The 26,441-nt window shown below is 42.0% G+C and overlaps 1 protein-coding gene across 1 annotated transcript; it reads left to right on the forward strand.

The window, feature by feature from the left end:
- The first annotated feature begins 784 nt into the window (after positions 1–784).
- Positions 785–25,561, forward strand: LOC127368221 (rho guanine nucleotide exchange factor TIAM2). Its single transcript, XM_051408789.1, is given in 24 exon segments — positions 785–964; positions 2,347–3,002; positions 3,004–3,523; positions 3,900–4,407; positions 4,782–4,957; positions 6,921–7,145; positions 10,669–10,854; positions 10,940–11,086; positions 15,838–15,903; positions 16,283–16,361; positions 16,799–16,888; positions 17,062–17,289; positions 18,218–18,303; positions 19,748–19,936; positions 20,534–20,602; positions 20,678–20,803; positions 20,888–20,996; positions 21,350–21,529; positions 21,632–21,750; positions 22,270–22,378; positions 22,459–22,517; positions 23,002–23,092; positions 23,325–23,412; positions 23,780–25,561. Coding segments are annotated over 23 exon segments (4,659 nt in total). The 5' UTR covers positions 785–964; positions 2,347–2,352; the 3' UTR covers positions 24,339–25,561.
- Positions 25,562–26,441: the final 880 nt, after the last annotated feature.

Raw genomic sequence — 26,441 nt, forward strand, 5'->3', positions numbered from 1 at the left:
GAGCGCACGGAAAGTTGGCGAAAACATTTCCAGCAGCGCAGAGAAATCTGAAACTATTTTTGAGATTTTTTTATAAGTTAAGATAAAGATAAAAAAATCTTGATTCTTACATAAAATGATTTTGTAGTTTTTACTTTTTCCAGCAAGTTTTGCAAATAAAAGCCTAAAATCAGGCGTTTTGTGTTGGGCTCGTTAATTTATTACTCGTTACTCTTTTCAAAAGTAACATTATTACTTTACATATTACTCCCTGCCAACAATAATTAGTTACACTACTAGTTTTATTACTTTTCTGCTGCTCCCAAAACTGGTAATTATGTCTTTTTTCCCTAAAATTCGGACTTACGACGATTGAAACTGTTTTTTGTTGTATAAATTAAAGTAATGTGAATAATTCCAAACTATTTTCCTCCACGATGACAAAAATGAATCCAAGGATGTGACTGAATTGAATTCTTCTGACATTTTATAAGTTTTATAAGTAACAATTAATTCTAAATATCACATTCATCGATAATAAACGTGTAGCTTTTTGCTCTGCTGCTGAAAACTTCAAGTTTCTTAAAATAGCTGCAGTCTGATGACCTCACAGCGAAGAAACAGAAAACGAGGAGAAAATTGTTTCACATACCAGCAAAACCAAAATAAACAGAGGACAGAGTGAGGAGGAGGAGGAGACGTCATGGAAGAGCTCCACAGAGGAGGGAGGGAGGGAGGGTCCGTACAACAGCAGGCTCTGTGTGCTGAGAGCTCATAAAGCCCCTCCCTCCCTCTGTTCTCCCCCAACAGATGAGCCGGTGTGAGGAGAGGGGCGAGCGACATACACAAACACAGGGGGAGAGAGAGAGAGAGGGAGCAGCTGGAGGCGACAGAGAGAGCTGCAGTAGTAAAGAGAGAGAGAGAGAGGAGGCAGCAGGACGGAGGAGAATGAAGGAGCTGCTGAGTTTCTGAAGAAAACAAACCGGTGAAAAATACTTTTATTGTTTTTATTCACTTTTGTTCATTGATGGAAATTTACGTTTTTTATTTGTTAAATTCTGTTTGTGTTTATTTTCACCTCCGAATCTGTTTGTTTGAGCTCCAAAAGAAAACGAGTAAAAGCTGGATAATGTTGTTTTTCATGGCGGGATGTGTTTTTATTGATTACCTACGATATGTATCAGAGAACCAGCTGAAGATGTTTTAATCAGATTAAAGTCAATAAAATAGTTTTAAGGGAAACAGATGGAGAGTTTGGAGCATTAATGTTCTGTAGTTTGAGTGAACAAACCAATCAGAACAGATCAGGATAAGGAAGCATTGATAAAATCTGGTCTTAATTTAAAACATTTAATATAATAATAATATCTGTAGTAATACTAATAACAGCTGCAGTATTAATAGTATTAGTACTAATAGATGTTGTTAGTGTTGGAGCTCTAGTCGAGTTTGGTCGAATGTAATTTGATTCATTTTAATTAAATTCATTTGCTGACATCTTGTTGCAGTGATGTCACAGCGTACTGCAGGCTGCGTCGGTGCACTGTGATGTCACTGCAGGTTAAAAAAACAAACTTAAGTTGTTGTTTAAGGAATTTAAGTATTAAAGGTTCATTCAAGACATGAACAAAACTAACAGCCAACCAGACCACATGGTCTTCATCAGCAGATTTACTGAGCTGGATGGAAAATAAAGCTACTTTAGAAGCTAACGCAAAACTTCTCATCAGACATTTTAATCGATTATAAGCGGCTGATATACGATATACTGTCCTGAAGGTCTTCAGGTGTTTGTTTTTATAATGAATGCAGACTGACGCCACCTGCTGGTGTGGAGAGGTATTACCGCACAACGTACGAGCGAGTTCGCCGTTCGCTGTAGTCGGTTTGTTTCCCAGACTACCATTTATAAACAGAGGAACAATAAACAGCATAGATCGTTTTTGGTTTTCTGTTTTTATTTTCGAAACAGCAACAGGAAACAGGTTGTTTATTCCTTTATTTCTAAATGATAGCTGGTTTTATATTACATACGTTACATTTCACTCCTACAGTATAAAACAGTGTAATGTCAGTATTAATGACCAGAGGGGGTCAGCAGGGGCCCGTAGCTCACTGTTGCCCCCATAGCAGGTAAACGCAGGTTACAGCAGTGTTGGTAGAAGCATTAGTCGCTGTTGTTGCAGTCGTCATAGAAACGGTTTCAGTCGTATTTGTGTTTCTCTTTAGTCTTGAAAAAGTGAAATATGTGTAAAGTTATTTATATAAATGTCTGTTTGAAGTCTGAGTTCACATTTCCTGGCAGATAAACAACAGTCTGTATTTTATGTCCTCCGTCTGTCTAACGTTGATGATGTTATCCTCCAGGTTACGATGGGAAACGCAGACAGTCACAGCAGCTTCGTGGCTCCTGCCAAGCCCTCCTGCGCGCTCAGGTTCTCCTCCAGGAGGGAGGAGGTGCCATCAGCTCGCAGCTGGTGGAGGAGCAGTCAGGGAGGCAGCAGGAGCCGGGGGAGGAGCTACCAGCACCAGCACGCCGCCGGCCCGCCGTACACTTCCTGGCATTATGAACATGCGCCCAAAGCAACCAGAGGGGGCGCCAAGCTGGGAGCCGGATCTCCTCAGAGATACATGAGAGGCGAGAGGGCGCAGGGCGGCTGCAGGAACCAGTTTGGTTACTTGGAGAATGGCGTTGGGAGTAACGGTGAGCGGATGTCGTTGGAGAGCGGCGGCAGCCCGAAGGTGCTGCTCAGCAAAGATGGCAGCATGAGGGTGGAGTTCACCAACGCCAGGGTCGGCGCCATGGAGCCACAGGCCACCGCCGCCGCCACCACCCCAGTCACAGAACCCTCCCTCCGCACCAGCAAGGGGAGCTCGCTCAGCTCCGACGGCTCCTGGTACGACTCGCCATGGGGGACCGGCGGCGAGCTGGCTGACAACGTGTTCGTGTGCGGGGAGAGCGTGGCTAACAGCAGCGGCTACACCACCTACTCCTCCAGCCGCACAGAGGAGAGCGCCACTGCCAGCAGCGGGTTACAACGCCTTCTTCTCCGCTCAGGTGGACATCTCACCTGGATTTAACTCCAGCCTCCTCTTCCCCGCCGCAGGCACCAGCGAGTTCACCTCCGCCGCAGGTTACAACACCTGCTCCTCCGGTCGCACGGAGGACAGCGGCATCGGAGACTCTGTGATCTTACAGTCTGACCTCGGAGACTTCGGCCTGGTTTCACCTTCCACCACCTCCCTGGACGCCGTTTACCACACGCTGCCCGCCTTCCCCACCGCCCCAGACTCCTCCCTGCAGCAGCAGCAGAGGACCGCCTTCTCCTCCACGGCGCTGCTGGATGACGTCATCCAGGAGGAGGAGGGGTCAGGAGGAGGCGTGGAACAGCGTTACTCCTCCCTCACGCTACCCTGTCGCAGGACCGAGCCTGACGTTACCGCTGCCAGCGCCGGGAACAGCCGCAAAGACTTCCTGAAGAGCCGAATCAGACGACTCAGCGACTGGACGGGAAGTCTGAGCAGGAAGAAGAGGAGGATCCAGGTAGGAAACAACGACAGCAGCAGAATTTAAAACAATACAACATCCTGTAAGAGGGAGTCATAGTTGTACAAGTACGGAAGATTTAAAATGCTTTAATGAATAACATATATATAAAAAATAAATGTTAATTGTCATTAAATTACGATGCACATATAAGAAGGACATTTTTTTTATATATAGGTATAGAGACTTTATACGTCTTATTTTTGTGTTAAAGGGCAATACAGTGTTTTATGTCCCTCTAGTGGCCACAGGAGGAATTACAACAACACTGTTTCCTCTTTTCGTTCCTTTAACTCGCAGCTTCCGGTTTGTTTTGTTAATTTTAATAAAAGAAAAATTAAAAACCAGATCAAACCATCTGATCCCTCCTCAGGAGCCACACGGCAGTGACACCAGTGACATTTTTGTCAACCGGCTTGACTCCGGATCCGTTGGCTGTGGTACGCTGTGGTCCTCCAACCCTCTCCACGCTCTGAACCAGAACCAGAACCAGAACCAGTTCCCGGCGGTCCACTGTGGCTCCTCCAGGAGCCTGAACCAGAGCGGTGACCTTCAGCGCCAGAATGTCTACGAGAACTTCATGCAGGAGCTGGAGACGGGCTGCAGCAGCGCGGCCGAGCGCACCGAGCCGTCGGAGGGGGATGGCGAGGAGGAGGAAGAGGAAGAGGAGGAGGAGGAGGAAGAGGGGAGGGAGGAGGAGATGGATGGGGAGGTGGAGGTGGGAGGAGGCGAGCAGCTGGATGTCCTGTTTGAGAAGGAGCAGGGTGTGGTGCGACGGGCCGGATGGCTCTCCTTCAAAGCTCTCATCACCGTCAGCAAGGACAGGAAGCTGGAGCTGGTCGCTCGCCGCAAGTGGAGACACTTCTGGGTGACACTGAAAGGTAACGCCGCTGCCGCCTGAGCAACAGATCGATCTGAAAGAGTTCATTATTTATAAATTTATCAAGGAAACTGTTTACTGAGCTCATAAATCAAGTGAGAAGTTAGATTGTTTCCCCATAAGACTCAATACTATCTTTCATGCAACCAGTGGAGCTGCCCCCTGCTGGCTGTTAGACAGAAGGCAGGTTGTTGGCGTCACTTCACAAACCAGGAAGCTCTGTCCGTTGTGTATATACTGTCAATAATAACTGTTGTTAACGATGTTTGGCAGCACATAAACTTTAGCCGCCACCATTTCCTCACATATCCGTACTGAGCATGTGCAGCTTTTGGCCCCTCTGGTGTGTAATAATGGATCGCTGCGTCCCCTCAGGTTGCACTCTGCTGTTTTACGAGACTTACGGGAAAAACATGAGCGCCGAGCAGGAGCTTTCTCCTCGCTACGCTCTGCTGGCCGACGACAGCATCGTCCAGGCCGTCCCCGAACACCCCAGAAGGGAGCACGTCTTCTGCCTGAGCAACTCGCACGGAGACGTCTACCTGTTCCAGGTGAGACGACCGCTCACACACACTTTTTATTTCATCCGTTGTTGTGTTTTATTTCTGGTTTTGGTGCAGATTTTTGCAGAAACTTTAGGATGTTTGTTGGCAAATTTAGTGAAATTGAGATGTCTGAGAGTTGAGCTGCTGTTGGAGCGTCCTTGAATGCACCACAAACAACTAGAATCGAATCTGAATCTTTTATTTTTGTAAAGAACATTTTAACATTACGTCTCTGTTCACACTCTTTTTATTTCATTCATTATTGTTGTTATGGTATTTCTGTTTTTTGTGTAGATCTTTGCAGGAATCTTGTGAAATCATGATATCTGAGAAGCAAACATTGTGGTAAAACTGTTGTCCTTGAACGCACCACAGACAACCAGAATCAAGTTTCAATCTCTTGTTTCTGTAGAGAACATTTCTAACATTTCTGCGGGAAACTGCGGCCGTTTTTCCGGGAAGTTCTCGCCCCGTTTCTATATTTGAATCCTCTCAGTTCTCTCCACATTGGCTGACTTTTGATTGCTGGCTGCGTCTCTTCTCCTCATCGTGTGTGATTTCAGTCCCAGAACGGTGTGAATGAATGAGACGCAGTGTTGGGAGCAGGGTTGCGGTTTCTCTGCGGCACTGAACCATCAACGTCACCACAAACATGCACACAGCCGGAGCACATTTTAGGACTTCAATGTGGATTGTAGTTTGAGTCCTACAGAGGATAACAGCAGAGAGCAGGACTTGAGAGGGTCAGAGGTCACAGAATTGGCCTAAAAATAGATGCAACACGTTTCCTGTGTTCCTCGCTGGCGGAGGCGTTGTTGACCTGAAGGGAACATTTGTCTCTGCGAGCATTTATCTTCATCCTCGAGCTTTTTACGACCTCAGAGAGCACTTTTTCTTTTAATTCCCAGAGTAGCTCTCACTCCTCTGAGCTGTAGAGTGTGTTTACAGACACACAAATCACACAGCGGTTCATCGACACGTCTCCATGGTTCCCCCGGAGGGCTGAGGAGGAAGAGGAGGAAGAGGAGGAGGGGTGAGCGGCACGGAGGTGTCGAGGAGCTTTTATAAGGAGCTGAAAGGGGCTGAAGATGGAGGGTGAAAGCCCTCTAATGGGAGTCACAACAGCCGGCTAATTACTGCAACAAATGCCCCTCTTTACGACAATGACCCCGACAACGAGCTGCTAAATCCTCCGAAACAAAAACACCTGTTAGTGTGAAGAAATGAGAGCGTCTGGTCTCCATTTGACCATTTATTTTATTTTTAAAGCCCCCCCACGTCCTCCTCCAGTCAGAAACCAGAGTTTCTTCCTGTTCAACAGTCTGACGTTTGGATGACGTATGTGCTGTTTGACTAGAAGGATGTTTTCACATTCATCTGGTCCAGAATGCAATTTCTATAGTTCGACAGGAAAACTCCTGATCAATATTCACAGGAAATAATCTTCATCCAAATCTCTGGTTCTGGTTCTCTTCTTCCTGCAGTTACTGAGTTCACTGTTTGGATGTACAGTTTTGAATATAATATATACACACTATACAAATAACTTGCTTTCACTGACATTTCTTGGTCTTATTTGATAGTAAAGTGGATAAATTTAAATTAAATATATAATTCATAATATATAAATTTGTGTGTTTTGGACTGTTGATCCGACAAAACAACCAATTTAAATATGTCAAACTTTAGCTTTGGAAAATTGTGATGAGTCTCAAACAGTTAATCAATTAATTGGCATTCATCAGCAGATTCAGCAACAAATTTTAAAATGGTAACGCTGTGTTTTCTTCATTTCTAATTACATTTTTGTTCATTTTTCTTGTTTTATTTAGTTTCTTTTATATTTATTTAAATGTTCTTTCCTCGTGTTGTTGTTGTTGTTGCTGTTGTTGTTGTTGTTGTTGTTGTTGTTGTGTAATACACCAGTTCCTGTTAACATTCCTCATTAACCCTCCTCGTCCTCCTTCAGGCCACCAACCAGACCGACCTGGAGAACTGGGTGACGGCGATCCACTCGGCGAGCGCCTCGCTGCTGGCGAAGCGTCAGGGGAAGGAGGACACGCTGCGGCTCCTCCGCTGCCAGAGCCGCTCGCTGCTGCACAAGATCGACATGGACGGGAAGATGAAGAAGATGGCGGAGCTGCAGCTGTCCGTCATCAAGGAGCAGAAGAACAGGAAGGCCGTGGAGAGCCAGGTCAGTGTGAGCCGGAGGTTCACCGGGACCAGAGAGGCCCTTTAATGGAGGCAAATTGGCCCATTAAGGTCGTTAGTGAGCTGTGATCTTCTGCCGGGGTCACAGGTTCAATTCCCTTTGAGGTTCAGTGGGTGCAACAGTGTAAGCTGTACTGTAAATATATACAACGAAAATACAATTTATTTTAATTTAAACTATTTAATGGTTCTTATAATTGATTAATGAAGACAAACAAAGACAAAGTGAATCTCTTTTCACTGTTTTCTGACGTTTTATAGATGAACTTTCTGACAGGTAATAATTTACTTTAGTGGAAGAAAACTCACTAAGTTCAACTTAAGTCGAAACATTTGTATAAATTTACTTTATTAATATAAATTCTGTGAACACATTTTAAATGCGTTTGGAGAAATGCTGCCTGATTGTGATATACTCACTAGATCAATTTACTTTGAACTTCTGAACATTCACACCAATGACACTTTGTAATCACTTCCTTGATTATAAAATGCAGGTCCAGTGTATTAATCATATAAATAACCTCAGAATTAATAAAAATCAGCCCATCGGGAGTTGAAATGTGGCAACTTCAATAACCCCCAAAACCAACTCCAATATTGTCCATAAAAGTGATTATTAATGCTGATCATTCAAACTGCCCAACATGTGGAAGTTAGCACTGTACGTTGCTAACACGTGGCTGCAGAGTTGACTAATATGAAAAGTGGTGAACATATTTTTTGAAAGAGTTTGGAGTAAAAATGTTCTTAAATGGTTCATTTAGTCTCAGATTCAGTCTTCAAGGTCTAATTTATTCCTCAGAAGCAGACAGACGTCTGGCAGGGGAGGTCAGATAATTCCACTTGTTAGTGGTTCAGTTTACTCTTTTCTTTTAGACATTAGAAAGTGATGGAGGTGGAAGGAAACATTGGAAATCATGAATCAGGGACATTTCAGGTCAACAACTGCGATGGAAACGTTTGTGGTTTGGAGTCAGCGTGCGGCTGTTACTCGCTTACCGTTTTTATTTCAAGAAAAAAGATGATTTTACTTCACTAACGGACAAAATGACTTAATTTGATGCACAATTTGGATTCTCAGCCTGTTGTAATGGACTAAACTCGCTCTGTTTCTGACATTATTATGAGTTTGAGAGGGTTTTCCTTTGCTAAGTGGAGCCACGGTGACCTTAGCAAGGACCGTGGAGACCCTGAGCTCAGGTGAAAGTGTTAACTGAAAGAATAACCTGCAGAGATGAGGGATCTTATAAAGCTGTTAGCATCCTGCTGGCAGCGTTAGCAGCTGTTGAGCGCCAGAGGAAACAGTAGAAGTCTTTACATAACAAACAGCCTTGAGGATGTTCTGGCAGCGCGTGGAGCAGAAAAATGTCCAATCTCACGTGGAGTGGAGTTTAATATCTGTTCCAGATGTTTCGGGCTGTTACCGGCAGCCTGAAACAACAAACGGTTTCCCGCTAACGACGGAGCCAGATGAGGCTGCTGAGAGTGACATCACGAGGCGAATGTGGAGATGGTGACAGCGGCGTAAAATCCAAACCTGTGTGAAGAGAAAATACACCAGAGTGAGGTTTGATCGTCTCAACGGACACTTTAACAGTCCCACGATGGCCATTTTTAATTTATGTCTGTGTGTAGTGAAACCACCACTCACACTATAGTGCTTTATTATTAATTAGTCACTGAATCAATTGTATTTATGTCATTATTGGATTTTAATCTTTATTTTAAATGTTATTTATGTAGCACATTTCATACAGTAGCCGTAGATTCACTGTGTTCAAGATAAAAAACAAATGAAAATAAAAGATCATGCAGGATAAAGACATATAGATAAGAACATATAAAGTAAGGAAGTCGAATATGAAAACCAAGCGACAACACAGAATTAACAAAAGCTGCAGGTCCTCTGACGGCCACTAGAGGCTGGCTCCAGCAGTGAGTCAATCTCCGTATTAAAATGTCCAACTTGAGAGCAGAAATAACAGCTTTACGCTAACGTCCGCCTATATCTCTTGAAAATAAGACGCAATGTCCCTCGTTTTATCAAGAAGAATTGCTTTGGGTTGCTCCGTCCTCGTTTTGGGCTGCAAAGGATTCAAAAGCAGCGATTTAGAAAGCTGACGTAAATAAAAGAGAAACAATTAGACGATGTGATTCTTTTGGTGTTTATCATTTTTAACAAGCAGCTTTCAGTCCTGTTGTCTTGGTGTTAAGCTACAGAAGACAGAATTACGCAGTACCTCACCGGCATTGCTGTACAACGGGATTATTTTACAACTTCTATTGTATACGTCTTAAAAATACCTCAGTGTGTACGGCCATGCTCCCCAGTGGTGGTGGTACTCAATAAGAAGTAAGGGTACTCGTGGGAAATAAGTCCTCGGTGCTGGTGATAACAGCCCGTTTCAGGCACTGATTGGTGGTTGAGGGTTTCGAGATGTATTGTCCTGCTGAAATCTCGCTCTGATAAGCAGTGGAGTAGCTGAGTTGATGGTTTAATTAAAGAAACAGCGATGAAACGTGGAACTGAAGACACAGTGCAGATTGTATGTATCATTTAGCAGCTGCTTAATCTCTTTCTCTGAACTGTGAAACTGATCCCAGCGCTGTCGTTTGAACTCTGGCGGGAGATTAAAGGCTAATCTCACTGCTCAACATTCAATTACACATTCACTCTGGAGGGGAGGAAGGGGGGAGAAGAGGTTTTTTTTCTCGTATATATTCTCTCAAATGTTGTTTTATTTTGTGTGTGTGTGTTTAATGAGGACTTTTATTTCCAAGTTTAACATATCTGCTGAGTTAGCGTGGGAAAGAGTCAGAGAGCGAAGTAACAAGGGAGGACAGGATGGAGAGAGGGGGGAGGAGAGATTCCTTTCATTGGTCCTGTGTGGAGATGTTAGATTAGTGTGATTGGGAGAAGAGAGGACTAATAACAGAACTAATAAAGAATATTTGACAGCCAATAGAGACTTTATTGTTGAGTACCCCAAAGTTTTATGCCAGATGTTAATGTGTGTTTGTTCGGCATTATTAAAATCATCATAATCACCTTTGTGGACAATATTTCAGGAACTTCTTGGCAGATGTGGACAACATTGGAGTTGGTTTTTGGGGGTTATTGAGGAAGCTGAATACATTTCAAACAACAAAATGGCTGTTTAAACTGGATCCGACCATATTTCAACTACTGGTGACCTGATTTTGATTCATTTTAAGGTTATTTATATGTTTAATACACGACCGCAGTGGGGAAACTGTGTCTTTGGTCAATGCTGCACAGCTTAAGGACGTTTATAAAAATGATCCGGCCATAGTTCTCCATATTTATAAAACAGAAAACCAAAATCAGGAAACTACTCGTTTTTAGTTTTCTCATTTTACTGTTGACAGTTTACTGACTGAAAGTCGTAAACTGGGATTTTTGTCTGAATGAATTGGGTCCTGGCAGGAAGCTGCTCAGTGATTATATAATAAATGACCCTATTGTGTGCTGCTGTGTGCAGATCCTGCAGTGGGAGCAGAACCTGGAGAAACTGAACCTGGATCTGTTCCGGTTGCGGTGCTACCTGTCCAGCCTGCAGGGCAGCGAGCTCCCAAACCCCAAGAGCCTCCTTGCTGTGGCCAGCCGGCCCTCCAAGAGCATGCTTGGACGCCTGGGAGTCTTCTCTGTGTCCTCCTTCCACGCCCTGGTAAGAACTGCCTCCACCTCCTTGTAGACCGTCTCACTCTGTAGACGGAGAATCTCTCACAGTGGGACCTCTCGTCTCTGCTCAGGTGTGCAGTCGGGATGAGGCGACGCTGAGGACTCGGAGTCGGACTCTGTCGGGAGGCAACCTCAGGAGGAGGGGCCTGCCGTCCTCTCTGAAGGCCCTGGATGGACTGAGCAGACGCAGGAGGGACGACAGACACTCCTTGTCCCAGGTACAAAACCCAATACACCGTACAATACCCACCGTACACTGCAACAACAACCAGGTACTGAACTAGAAACGAGAGAACTCAGTTATTTAAGGTGGACTTTCAAAAAACAAGTCTTTATTGAGCTGAATTTGAGATCATTCATTTATATTTTGATGCATTTTGTGATCAAACTTTTTTCACAACCTATACCCAGAGACAATGTCCTTCACAAAACTTGGATCCATTTTTCTTCTTCCTTTTCATTGTGAGAAAGATGAAATCAACGCTAACCTTAAACCTTTCCTACAATCTGGAATCCTGAGCAGATCTGAGGAGACAAACAGTTCAGAGTTAAAGTTTCACCTATGGTCTCTTTCTCTGTGTTGTCTGTCGGCCTCGCTCTATCAGCTCTCCAAAAAAGGCAAAATGCCACAAAACACCTTTAAAAAAAACCAACCTGATCTCACATGTTTGCAGTGAGGCTGTTTTCCGACCCAGCTTCAACTGTGGATCATCAGCCAGCTGAAGTTCCCATCATCCTCGGCTCCTGAGGGCCCCCCTCTTTGATAAACAGCGAGCTATTTTAGGACTCGGAGAGTCTGGGATTTAGAGTCCAGAGGAGATAAATCTCTCTGCAGCTGAAGGTTTATTTTGGCCGCGATGCCGTACACATCTTCGTATTAACGCGTCCTCACAGCGTAAACATACTTTTATCAACCTGAAGGGTAAAAAAACATTTTTTAACACTCCTGGTCGACAATATATGGCCAAAAGTCTGTGGACACCCGTTTTGGTTGGGAGGTTCTGGCTCCACAAGCTGCCAGATGTGGCAGCAGTTTGTCTCCACAGTCCTGCTCTGGTTTTATCTTCCAATCAGCAGGTGATTTACTTCCTGCTGCAGAAAATGGACCAATCAGAGAGGTCTCTGAGGTGGCTGACAATTTTGTAGGTGCTTTTTTGTTCAAGCTTGAGAAATAATTTGTATTATTTTCATTCACAATTTAAACATCTGCTTCTAAAAGGCACGTAAACTGTTCTCATGTGTAAATACCTTCAAGAAGCAGTTGTTCTCTCTTTTACAATAATACTGTCTGGCCAAAAGTTTGTGAACACGGTTACTCTCACGATAGACGATCTGAGATCTCAGCGCCTATCAGTCCTTCTGAGATTTCTAAATGCAAAGTAATTGTATGAATGGGCGCTAACAAACATACAACCTTTACTTTAAGGACACGCCTCACCTGAAACAGTGCTCTCCCCCAATTTACCTCCAAAACTTTGAAAAGAGACGTCCTGTGCAACGTCCAGTTTAGACAATTAAAGCTTTTTATCTCATAATTTCAACTTTTTGCTTCATAATTTTTACCTTACCTTTATTGCCAAGGCTTGCCAAGTTTTTTTATGTTTTTATTTTACTGGCAGTAATGGGCTTCCATACCAAACAGTAATAATACAAACAGTATTCACCAATTATTATTATTATTATTAATAGCAGACAGAGGACGCCCTGGCTGCGAGCCGAGCTGCTGCTAACGTTAGCTCAGCTTGTTTCTCTGATAAGGTCCAGACGAAACATATTCTAGCTTTAAATTTGATTTACAAGAAGTTGTGTTTGCATGAATACCGATAAAGAATATAATGTATTTTAGAGAGTTTGGCTCATTTTATCTCTCTTAGGAATTTTTACATCTGAATTTGTTCAAATAGGTGAATGAATAAGTTTCTCTCACACGATCCTGAACTTGCAGACTGTAATGGGAAATCTTGGTCAGTGGTCCAAAAGAAAAAAAAACCCCAAAGATAATGAAATGAAACCTTGAAACTGCTGCTGAGTGCTGAGTTTTGTGGATCTGTCCTCCGATCAGACCCGATGAGGTTTCTGGGCAGACCCACAGAGACTGTCTGATCTCTGAAGGACATGTGGAGTTAATCGCTGCGTCGTCTCTGCAGGAGACAAACAGCTGCTTTCGTCCAGCAAACATCTAACAGACGCCCACACAGTCACTGGACTCGTCCAGGAGGGGGGGGGCTGTTACTGTAAAAAGGTTAATTCCTTCCAGAAAACTCTGACAAAGCGGTGACTGTCAATAAAAGAGTGTTGGTACACTAAATGTTGGTGTACGTTGAAGTCTTTCAGCCGACGCCATCATGTGACTCACAGTCTTTTTCTTTCTCTTGTTTGATCTTTGAGGTGAAAACTGATCAGATTAAAACAATAAAACAGGAAGTTAGAAAAAGAAGAAATGCACAAAAACATTTTGTTTGTTGAAGAAGGTCACCAGTTGTTGTGAAGAAAACAACATAAGTGATAAAACTCGGTTCAACCCCCTGATCCCAGAGCCGCTCATACACGCAGATTTGAGAACGACTGAAGACTTCTCGTGCCATCCATCAATACTTTGGTACTTCCTGTTTGTTGAAACTGAAGAGTGCTCAGATCAGACGTAATATAAATATCTATAAGTGTACGAAGGACAAAATCTGTCCAGTAGGTGTCAGCGTCGTGCTTTAGAGCCGCGTTACTCTACAGGGTAGGATTTAAAAAAAAAAATTATTTATCAAACGTCGGACAACATTTAACATGTGACACTTTTAAAGATATGAAGTTTTCTGGACATTTCACCTGTGGAACAAATATAATTCACACAATTATTGGATTTTATTTTGTCATAAACGACAGAGATTCACTGAACAATAAAAAAACAAAAGAAAACACATGATAAGATAAGATGTTCCTTTATTGATTCCTCGTAGGGGGAAACAGCACAGAGGAGTGTAGTGCAAAGAGCAGAGAAAGAATAAGAATAACAATAAGAATATAGAATATAAATATATACAGTACATACAATAAAGTGTAATATGGTTGTTCTTATTAGGTTTTTAGTTAACAGTCATATAAAAGATAAAATATTAGTGTCACATGTGCAGCAGGATGTTTCCTTATAAGGAGTTTTGGTTGACGATGTGTTTACTGACCGTCGGTGGTCCTCAGACTCCAGACTGACTGCAGCTCCTCCGCACTGATTACTGCTCCGACTGCACAAACCTGTAATTTCAGCGCAGCTCACCCCCTCATTTTTTTCCCATGATTCCCTGGGGCTAATTTTGGTTTTGATCCGGAACAGAATTTAGTCTCACAGTCTCTTTTTTTCTTTCCTCGACAGATCGTTTTTAATTAAGTTTAAATATAGACGGCGAGGGAGTATTTTTAGTTTTTGTCCTGAGTCATGACTTCACTGACTGTGTGTGTGTGTGTGTGTGTGTGTGTGTGTGTGTGTGTGTGTGTGTGTTTACATTCATATGAGTCAAAGAAAAGCAGCAAATCATTTGACTTGATAAGCTGGAGCCATCAAATGTTGGTGTTTTTGCTTTAAAATAACTGAAATGTATGAGATGCCATTAGAGACATTATTCAAAATTACCATTAATATACTTTTATTATGTAAAATAAATAAATAAATATTATATTGAAGACCTTTAGTTCATAAAAATGTTTAAACTTAATTCATTTCTCCTTTTTTTATTTCATTGGTGTTTATAGAGGTTTTAAGGTTTTTCACATCAGTTTTATCCACTAAAAAGTTATGTATGTAAAATGTTGTTAATAACTATTAAATAGGCTATAAAATATCAAATTGATATAAAAACCATGAATTTCATTGCATTTAGTATGGCATCATTATAGACACACTTTCTCTCAGCACTTAATCTCTGACCGACTTTCTGCCTCTAACAGCACCTCATAATCACCTCACATATGAAGTCATTTTATCATTGTAGCGTTGCATAAATTATTACTTATCATAACTTTCCAAATTCCCCCCAAAAAGAGTCATTCTGGCCTTTTCACATGATGTAAAAAAATTATATATTAATCACAATATTAAGAGAAATATATATTTTTCACAATAAAATTCTGACTTTATTTTATAACAGAAACAAACTGTTGATCCACACACTTCTGGATCAAGTATTTAGTCACATTGTCTGCTGCCACCTGTCGACCTTTAACCCCTGAGGAGGAGAACAAAGGGAGGATGTGAAAAGGGAGGAGGAAGAGGAGAGGATGGTTGTCTTTATTCAGACAGCTGCTTCATAGCAAACTGCTGAAGAGGAGGAGGAGGAGGAGGATTAAAAGCTCTGAGAGTCTTTTATTCTCCCAGAATTCCTTTGTCCCTCAGTATTAATCCTTCTGTGGAGGCAGAAAATGACTCCCCCACCTCCTCTCCTCTCCACATGACCACCTCCTTTCTTCCCCTGCTCCTCTTTTAACCTCCTTCCTCCCTCCCTCGTCTTCCTCTCCTCGTACATCTCCTCTGTGTCCTGCTGCTGTTTCATCTCTAATTGCTTTCCATTTTCATCTTCACACTCATCATCTTTCCTCCTCCTCCGCCTCTCTTTAATCCTAACCCTCTCTTCCTCTCCTCCTCCTCTCTTTAACCGTAACCTTCCTCTTCATCCTCCTCATAAACCAGTTTATTCCTGACAGGTACAAACAGTCTTTGCTGTGTTTGAGTGTTGGAGAGAAAGTTGGATTTCTGGTACTTGTTTTTGTATTTTTATGTTTTGATGCTTCAGTTATTGAACACTGTCTTAAAACCTGCAGCTCATCAAATTTATTGATTCTGTGTGTTTTACTTCATTGATAAATTTACTTTCTGAGTGATTTGAGCTGTTTTTTTCTGTCTCTTCTTGAAGAACTTCATGTTGAATTTAACTTTCAGTTGGACTTTAATGAACTCTGTGTGTGTGTGTGTGTGTTATTCCTCCAGAAACTCCACTGTGCGTCCAATCACAGGCAGACGACGCCCCCTGCAGGACATCATGCAGCTCTACAGGTGATGCATTCACTGACTCATAAACCTGCATGTTGATCTTCATTCTGCTTGTTGTGAACTGAAAGTGCTCGTCTTTAATAATATTAATTATATATATAAATAATTAAAATATTTGTTTTAGAATAAAATCCTATATGTTATTTTTTAAATTTAACAAATTCAAGATTTTATCTGATTCGAACTCCAGCGATATGTCAATTAATCAATAAAGAAAATTAATCAGCAACTGTTTTTATAACTGATTAGTCGTTTCAGTCATTTTTTAAGTCAAATAAAAGATGTTTTTCTGATAACTCAGATATAAAAACACATTTAGATGAATTTAAATTCAACCGTCAGCATCAGAATGATCAATGTGTCTCCTGTTGTTGTTGTTCAGGTCAGTGATGAGCCGCAGCCTTCAGTCCTCGACGTTTTCACGCTCAACATCTGTCGGACCGACGCTGCAAAAGACTTTGGTGAGAAAATAAAAAAAGTTTTTATTTTAGGGAATTCATTTTATATTTTAAAATAAATTGGGATTTATCAGGAAACTTTTCAATTTTCTGGACACAATTTAATTTGAGGACAGCAGCAACACATTGTGACAGTATGAAGACACGTTTGCACAGATTACAGCATTATAGAGCAGAATATTTTCTTTAGAAAGAAGTAACATGTGGGGACTCAAACACATTTGAGATCCCAACTAATGAGTAATGTTTTTTTTACAGATGTGAAGTTTCCTTGTTGGGTTTTAAGATGTTTAAAAATGTTGGAATATTTTCATAAAAAAAGACAAACTGATGTAAACTCTTCAGACAATAACTGTGAAATTAATAAATGTATGTTTTAAAGTGTCTTTTTCTGTGAATAATAAATACATATAAAACCTGTTTTATTTTCCACCCTGCAGGTTTCGCGGTGACGGGTCACGTGGATGGAGCGGGGAGAAGCCACGTCTACGTCAGCGAAGTCGACCCGCTGGGACTGTCGGCCAGAGAAGGTTCGACCTCTGATTCCTGCTCATGTTTCCTTCATGTTCAATATCAGTGCCGCTCATCCTCCAGCAGAGGGCGCTCAGTCCTCTCTCTCTGTCTCTGTCTGAGTGTATGAGGGAGGCTTCCTGTTTGATTTATTCTACTGTCTCATCTGGATCTTGTTCCTGTTTCCCATCAGGCCTCAGGGCAGGAGACGAGGTCCTGGCTGTGAACGGGGCCGCCGTTTCCGGACTGGATCTGGACCTGATGCAGAGTCTCTTCAGCCACCAGAAGCTCCAGCTGCTGCTCAGGAGAGACGAGTCTCCCGAGCCCGAGGAGCCCGCCGCCACCACCACCCTCTGGCCCAGCCCCTGCCAGCCCCCGGCCCCTCTGGACCTCCAGACCTGGACCACAAGCACAAATTCAGGTTTATACAAGCAAAAATATTGTATTTTATTGACTGAATCTCCAGTATTTTATTGAATTTCAAAACAAGAGTAGAAAAATGTACCAGAAAGGACTTAACGTAGAAATATAACAGTTTGTTTGTGTGTGTTGTCTTATCTTACTGAACCATTTCCATCTTATTCTTTGGCATTTTGCTGTTATTTGACAGGAAATGCAGGAAGATTTATGATGTGCAACAAAGGTCCTGTTATATTATTATAATATTGTTGTTATTATATTGTTATTATGTGTTGTAACAAAACTCCTGAAGAAACCAGTATTTAATGTAGGAGCGTCGGGCCTGAAGCCAACTGCGTCTCCCAGAGGAACTTTTACTCAAATTAAAAGCTTTTATTCTGAAGGCAGGTAGATGCTCACTCAGATACAGTTAAACTGCAGCACAGAGGATCCATCCCCAGGGAATTCTGGGAAAACTGTCTGCAGGAGTGTAAAGAGATGGTTTAATCTCAGGTTACAGTGATTCACTAAAAAATGTTTTACACACTAATGCAAACTGTTTAATCTACTGTAACCCTGTAAGAGGAGGCTCAGAGGTCAAAGGTCAGGAAGGAAGTTAGCATCGCCCGGGTTCCTACGACAAAAAGCCAGAGGGAGTTTTCCATTTGATTTTGGATTATTGCAGAAAATAAGTTCTGTGGAAAACAAAAGTTTATGATAGTCTCCATTTTTATGGTTTAAAGGTTAAATGCCAGAAATAAAACGCTGAAGCTTCACATTCACATTCACTGACGTATTTTATGTTGTAGAACAAAACACTGAAACTCTGTTCCAGGTTTTATGACTTATTCCTGCATCACTTTATTCTTTTTTTCTTTCTTAACATCTTTATATTTTTATCATTTCAAGATGAAAATGAACATATTCAGAACCTGGTTTTCATTTCACAGATTCTTCGTCTCCAGACGGCGTCCTGCTTCCTGTTTTTGACGCCGTTTCGTTGAAACCGTCTGAAGACGTCGAGCTGCAGAAACAGGTGAGAGTCAGTCACTCTGTATCACTGAGCCTCCTCAAACCCACCTGCAGAAATCCTTTCCCACAATCCTCTTGGGCCGCCTGTAGCTCAGACACCTTCTGTGTCATGTGACCTCTGATCAGGCTGTTAATCCGGGTTTACAGCCTCAGGAGTGTTTGTTTGTAAAGTCTGACCCGTTGGGATTAATGGCGTCCAGTAGAACCAGAGACAACTCGTAGATGTTGCTGTTTACCAGCTCATCCTCCGGTGGTGGTGCTGGTGGTGGTAACAGCTCCCGAAGGCGACCTCTGACCCCGTCCGAGGCTTCTTCCACATCCTGCTCTCTGACCATGGGCGCTCTGTGCTGGGTGCTGCCGCTGGAGGAGGACGAGGAGATACTGGAGGAGGAACTGGAGGAGGTGGAGGAGGAGGAGGAGGAAGAGGAGGAGGGAGGGGAGGTGTTTCCCAGTGTAGGCCTGGTGGAGTGGCTGGTGGGGCTGCTGGACGAGGTGACGTGCTGCTGCCTGAGCTGCCAGCGGCCCAACGAGAGCATCGTCCTGCTGGTACACAGACTGCGGGTTGTTGTTGTTGTTGTTGTTGTTGTTTCTCTGTTGTCATGGTGACTGACTCATGTTAGCTGCGATCAGTTAAAATTGTGTGTGAGTTCTTTTAAAGGGTATTTTTCCAGCTTATTGATGATAGTAATCAATAGTAATACTAATGGAGGAAAGACTGAAACCAGCAGAGTGGTTTAGTCCCGCCCCTTTTTTGCGCTGTCCATAAAGAGGGCGGGACTTTCTCACTAAGTGAGAACCTTGTTCATCTTCTTCCTTTCCTGTGCTTAGATATGCTATGTGCTAAGCTATATTGAAAAGACAACTACATATTGAAGATGGTTGGAAGATAAAAGTAACATCTATAAATAGGCTATATATATAGTTGTCTTTTCACCATAGACGAACAATTGTGACTGATTCGTGTAAAACAGATGTTTTATTATTCGTTATGAGGAAACATTCTGTTGTTCCTCTGGAGTATCAGTGATGTTTCGTTGAATAGTTTCCGCTGTGCTTTTAAACAGCAGTTGTGGTTGGACTCACCTTCATTACAGCATTAAATCTAAACTGCCTGAGAGGGAACGTGGAGTCTCAGAGAGCCGTGAGATGAGTTCAAAGTGCTGTAAATGTGAAGCGTCCTGGTCTGTTATTAAAAGCTGTGGCTGCAGGCGAACACACACTGAATTTATCAGACTGTGGGCAGCACTTTATTAGAGTCTGGCAGCACAGATTATGATGATGAACGAGGCGGCTGGTTGGTTAAAACCTCGTCCTCCTTCAGGGTCAAACTGAACCAGTTTCCTGATGTTCTTCTGTTCGATGAGGCAGCAACACAACATGAAAACCATCTAAATGCCCCAAACGTTACTGGACCGTGGTTTTATTTTGCCCCCCCTCCACCCTTTCAGAATGTGGACCGGGTCTACTCCCTGTACCAGACCTTCCCAGAAAGCCGAGCGGCGGAGGCTGATGTTCCCAGGAACCCGTACAGCAGAGAGGTCGGCCTGCAGCCCACTAGCCCCGCCCACCTGAGTGTGTGTCAGCGCCTGCGTAAAGTCATCCAGGAGCTGGTCGACACCGAGAAGTCCTACGTCAAGGTCAGTAACACTGCAACTCATAGTAATGCTAATATGGCTAATAATGCTCTTATTTCCACTGATAATACTACTACTGCAGTATTAATGTTACTCATAGTGCTGCTAATGCTGTGTACTTTGCAGCCAACAGATTTTCATTTTGAAATTAGAAAACCAGAATCAGGAAAAAAAAGGTTTTTGTTTAAAGGTTTTATTTTCAAAACAAAAATAAGGGAAACATCAAAACAAGAAAGCTTAAGGGTTCGTTTTCCCTTTTTTGTTCCACTATTTATAAATGGTTACCAGAAAATCCAAAAGTACACTGACCCGATACGAAGTATTGATGTATTTGATAAGACAACAGAACAAAGTAACCATAGAAAATACAACGGAAACCAAAATGATTAGCATAAAGAAATTTGAAAAATTGTAATCCTGCTAATAATATCCTTATCTTTACTAAATAACTACAATCCCATTACACCTTTTTTCTGTTATTCTATTGTACTAGAAATACCAAACATCTTGGTAAAGATGGTAGATTCAGTTAATCTAATTTTATTCCTTTTTAATGTGTTAATAAATAAATGTCTTTGTCTTCTATAAAACTCTTTTCAGGATCTGGTTTGTCTGTTTGACATCTACCTGACTCCTCTGCAGAAGGAGACCTTCCTCAGTAAAGAAGAGGTAAATACATTAAAAATAAAAAGCTTTAACGAGACGTCAGTTTGTTGTCGTCTGACCCTAGCGTCTCTCCCTCAGATGGAGGCGTTGTTCGGCAGTCTGCCCGAGATGTTGGACTTCCAGAGAGTTTTTCTTCAAACGCTGGAGGAGAAAATCGCCTCCTGTCCCAACTTCAGCACCCTGGAAACACCCGGACAGTTCAAGGTTCACATGCAGCAGTGTCTTCAGACGTTTTCATCTCAGTGGATTTATTCTGATTATTAAACATTTTTCTCTCTTTGCTCTCAGAAACTCCTCTTCTCGCTGGGAGGATCTTTCCTTTACTACGCCGACCACTTCAAGCACTACAGCGGCTTCTGTGCAAACCACATCAAAGTGCAGAAAGTCCTGGAGAGAGGTGAGGTTCGGTCTGCCGCACGAAAACAAAACCTCTGTTTACATTTATTTATTTACATTAACTCGAAATAATACGAATCAGTCTCCTGTTTCTATGTCGCAGCAAACTTTATGGATATAATAATGTAGAAATTAAACAATCTTGTTTTTTTAAAAACAGATTAAAATGTATAAAATATAAATAAATATTAATAAGAAAGGAAAAGTTATAAAAAAAATACAATTAAAATAAAGGGTAAAATAAAATAAAGTTAAAACAACTACAAAAATAAATATACAAAACAAAATATAATATAATAAAATAAAATTATTGATCTAGAAATTAATAATTAAACGGTGATGTCAATTTTACAGCAAAGACAGACGGCGCCTTCAAGCACTTCCTGGAGGCGAGGAATCCGACCAATCAGCACTCGTCCTCTCTGGAGTCGTACCTGATCAAACCCGTTCAGAGAGTCCTGAAGTATCCGCTGCTGCTCAGAGAGCTGGTGTCTCTGACCGACCCCGAGAGTCCCGAACACGCACACCTGACAGGTACGACACGTCTGCGGAGGTCACCAGCAGCACTACACGCTGTTTGCCTGGTTACTTAAACTCCCTTATACTTGAACTGTAATTCCCCCGTTGTCCACACAGAGGCGCTGAGAGCGATGGAGAAGGTGGCGAGTCACATCAATGAAATGCAGAAGATCTACGAGGATTACGGCTCCGTGTTCGACCAGCTGGCTGCAGAGCAGAGCGGACCTCACAAACAGGTACGGACACATCGTACACATTGACATCAGCTGGACGCCAAGAATACGTACACTTCAATGTCCTCCTTTTGTTGGACTGGTGACGGTTGAGGGAAGGAGATTACTTCATCTATTTGACTCTTTTACCCAACTGTGACTAATCAATAATGCACCAAAAGTTCACTGGATGGCGACTTCTCCCTGATTGGACCCAACACGACCCGCCGAGTTCGGGCCCAAAACAGCTGCCATAGATCAGGCACTAAATTATGCAACATGTAGTTTACTTTAACTTGTAATAAACTATTTAAATCATTCATTTATTTTAGGCAGAAATTCGGGTTGATCCCGAGGCCCGATCAAAGCTCTACACTGCCCCAAAACTGGCCTGTCTGCTGCAAAATGAAACACATTCTCAGCCCAAAACCCCAAAAAGCTCTGGTCGCAATTACACGGACCCAGTTTTCCTTCCTTTCATAAAACCAAAGCAGTGTTATGATTGAGGCTGCAGTTAACGACGATTTAAAACCCTCCCCTCAGGTGACAGAGATCTCGATGGGGGAGTTTCTGGTCCATTCGTCGGTGGTTTGGTTGAACCCGCTGCCCAGTCTGGGACGACTGAGGAAGGAACCGGAGCTCACGCTGTTCGGTGGGTACAGACGCACTCTGATCGCAGCCGGTAGCGGTAGAGAGCGAACGCTGGGATTAACTTTGTGTTTCATCCCTCAGTGTTCAAACGGGCTGTCATTCTGGTTTACAGGGAGAGCGCCAAGCTGAAGAAGAGGATGGTGAGTCTGTTTATTACACATTACTGATATTTTACACAAGGTCAAAAGGATATATATATATATATATATCTACACAGCCAGAATAACACCGAAATTAATTTTAGTTTTTTGTTTTAAAAATGAAAATAAAAAACAACCCGTGTTTTTTGTTCCCATATTCATAAATGTTTTAATTTCCCGATTTAGATATTTTTCTCATTTAAAATCTTTTGGTTGCAAACTACACTGACACACAACGAATAAAAGTATATTAATTAAATATTGATACATGTGATTGTTTCCCCCCTCTGGACACCCCATCAATATTTCACTTGATCCTTTTACTTTCATTTTAATGGATTAAATCATTGGAAGGATGTCGTTATGGAGTTATATGATGGAGGATACGAAGTAGACACAGTTTATATTGAAGGGACGGAAACGTCAGTGTGAGATCGTACTTTATAATTCTTTATAATATAATATAATGTTCTCTGTCGGACAGACCGGCTCCCGCTCAGCTGATCTGGACCCCTTCAGGTTCCGCTGGTTAATCCCAGTTTCAGCGGTTCAGGTCAGACCGGCCAACATCACAGGTGAGCGACCAATCAATCAATACTCTGACAGATTGACCTGACAGATATTATGTTCCTCTTCATCACTAATTATTATCCTATAATAAAATATGTATTATTTTTATAATTCTGCATAACGAGTACTTATAATTTTGGTACTTTCACATATTTTGAATGGTGGATTGTAACAGCGTATTTATGCACTATTACAATATTACTACTTGTACTTAAGTAACAGATCTTGTGTCTTCAGGCTCAGAGAACCCGTGTGTCTGGGAGCTGGTTCACAGCAGGTCGGAGGTGGAGGGACGACCGGAGACAGTCTTTCAGCTCTGCAGCAGGTAACAACCAATCAGATCACAGTTTATAGATGATCAATCAGAATCAATGACAGAACAATAAACTCATTTTATTGTAGTAAAATATTTATAATCTGTATTTTTATACCTCAGTCTCGTGGAAAACTTTCATTTGTATCTCGCTAGCGTAACGTTAGCTCTCTGGAACTTGGTTTCAGGTTAGAATTAGTTGATCAATCAAGATTCAGATTAGGTCATTTACAGAAAATAAATTTGCTACTGTTGATAATCAATTGTTGTCTCCTTGGACACTGACGGACATTTTTCACTATTTTCTGATGATTTGTAATCAACAGATTAATCAATAAGTCAATCTGTTTGCCTGAGCATCGTGCTGTTTGTGTTTCAGTGGTTTGGAGACGAAGGCCAGCGTGCTGCGAGCTCTTCGTTCCCTCCTCAGAGACCGAGCGCCCACCGGCTCCCTGAGGAGGACCAGGCTATCGACGGCAGAGAGGAGCGGCTCCTGGAGGAGGAGGCAGCAGCGTTGTCGCTCTGACGGCCAGAGGACGACCAACCGCCAGCCGGAGGAGAGCTGCAGACCCGACGCCGGCTTCCTCCTGGGAGAGACCTGCTCGGAGCCCCTGCTGCCCAGCCGCGCCGCCTCCGACTCCACAGGGAAGAGGACCCGACTTTGCTCCCTCACCAGCGAGTTGGAGGCTCAGCTGCAGAGGCTGAACTTCACTGAGGAGGAGGAGGCCGAGCGAGGAGCGGCGGCGTCTCACAGCGACGACCGGAGGAACGAGGAGACGAGACGGAGCTTCAGTCTGCGTCGAAGTCCTGGAGGAGAAGTGCTGGACATGGAGAGAGACTTCAGTGTTCAGAGCTTGACCTCCATGATTAACGAGGACTGTTTCTATGACTCCATGCTGGGGATGCAGAAGGCGGCTGTTCCCACGCTACAGGGCTAAAGCTAACACGCTAACTGCTGGAAACCACAGGGAGTAAAACTTTTATCAGACCTATTTCTTCCATCGCGTCTGATATCAACCCGTCGTACTGAAGGAGTCACACGTGGAACGACCTCTGGCAGCCGTCTGATTGGCTGAGAGTTCTTTAAAAACGTTTTCCCGAAGAGGAAGTTTACGTCATAAATTTAGAGACGTGAAGTGAATAAACTCAAATAGAACAAAGTTTTAGAGTCACTGTGAGAGGGAAAACTTTTCACAATAAAATTTAAATAACTTAAGAAAAAAGTCCAAAACAGAATTTTGTGGAAAAAAGTTTTATTATTTCAAGAAAAAGAGTAGAAATATTATTATAGAAAATGTGATATTATGAGATTGAATATTGAATCAAAGTAATAGGAAACTATGTTTAGTATTCTCTTAACAATTCAGACTTTATTCTCATGAAATTATTCATTTATTCTTGAAATATTAGGTTTATTTTATTTTTCTCATGATATTAAATTCTTTTTTTCATCTCAAACTTTGTATTATTTCCTCACAGTGGCTCCAAACTTATATTTTGGGTGAGTTTGTCCATCCACCAACAGGGTCAATAAACAAACCACAAACCTCCAAAACACTTTCAAGAACTATGGAATCATTTTTTAACTTTAAGAATACCGAAGAGGATGTAAAGAGACTTCGTGATGAAGAACGATGAAGGAATCTGGAAGAAGATGATGGTTTTACGCAGTGGATTTAAGATCTTTTACGAGGAACAAAGTGAAGAGTGAATAAAACTTATCTGGAGCTCAGTTCTCTGTTGGGATTCTCCGTGTTCTCGTTTTTCTTTTTGAGAAATAAACGAATATTTCTCCGGTTTTGATAATTTCGTTGCACTCAGCTGCCTGAACTCGTCACAGTCGTCTGTTGAAACGTTGTAAATATTTCTCTTGTACAGTCGGTTTTGTAGTTTTCTGTTTAACAGATATTTTCTTGACAAAAGCGGTTTGGATGAAACGTCCGGAGCTGCTGGATCGGATCGAAGCCTTCGTGTAACTGCGGGTTCAACTGATGTATTTATATTTGTTCTTGTGTATTTCAAGTTCTGTGACTGCGTTTCATTTCAATGAACCCTTCAAGTTATTTTTATTCTGTTAAAGTATTTGGTAATTTATTTTCTTAAATATTTGTGTACAACTTTTTAATGAGTCCAATAAATGACAAAGTATTTAATTTAAGAATGCTTATTGTTTATTTATTGTTTATTGTTGTTGTCCTCCTTTAAATGCTGCATTCAGACTAAAATATCAACAAATAGGAGATTATAACATTCTGTTGTAAACCTCAAAGTCCCACATTTATTTATTTCAACACAAAATTAACTTTTGAGAACATTTGAAAACAGAAATCAACCGTTTAGATTGTGAATATCGGCAGTTTTATGAAATGTTGATGGCAAATCCAGATCCAGAAGAACCAGTTGGCGAGCCAGGAGCCTCCTTAATTGTTTAATCTTATAATTAAACATGAACCATAAACTGTCGTTGATTTGCCTAAAAATAATCCTGGAGAATATTCCACTGAGAGGACACGTTGCTATACATCAGTGATAAAGCTGTGTCGGAGCTTGCTGAGATACGGAGAAGACTTATGTTTGAATTGACTCCAGTGTGAATGCAGTGTGTTAGTGTGAGGTATCGAACAGGTTCAGTTGAATGTGGAGCTGAAGTCGTGAGTTTTGGTTACAAACACATTTTATGCAGATGATGTGTTTTTAGTGTTTGTGTCCTCGCTGTCAGACAAAGAACCTGCAGAGAACAATGAGCAGGTTTCTGTTCTCACTGAGGAACATTAGGATATATTGTATTATTGTATGTATGTGTTGTTATGATAAATAATGTTTGTACTGTAAAGTAATTTTCCCAGGATGCTCCAGATTTTCTGTTTTTTGAAGAAATGAAGGTAAAAACTGTGTGTGTGTGTGTGTGTGTGTGTGTGAGATGTGAGTCACTTCAGCTCTTGTTGCCACAGTAACCGCTGTACGGAGGAGAAAGAAAACACTTTAAAACACTTTCACACACATTTAATAGCTCGATTAGAGCGGCAGTGTCTCTTCCTCCT

This window comes from Dicentrarchus labrax, unplaced genomic scaffold, assembly GCF_905237075.1.
Source record: "Dicentrarchus labrax unplaced genomic scaffold, dlabrax2021, whole genome shotgun sequence".
Taxonomy (NCBI): Eukaryota; Metazoa; Chordata; class Actinopteri; family Moronidae; genus Dicentrarchus; species Dicentrarchus labrax.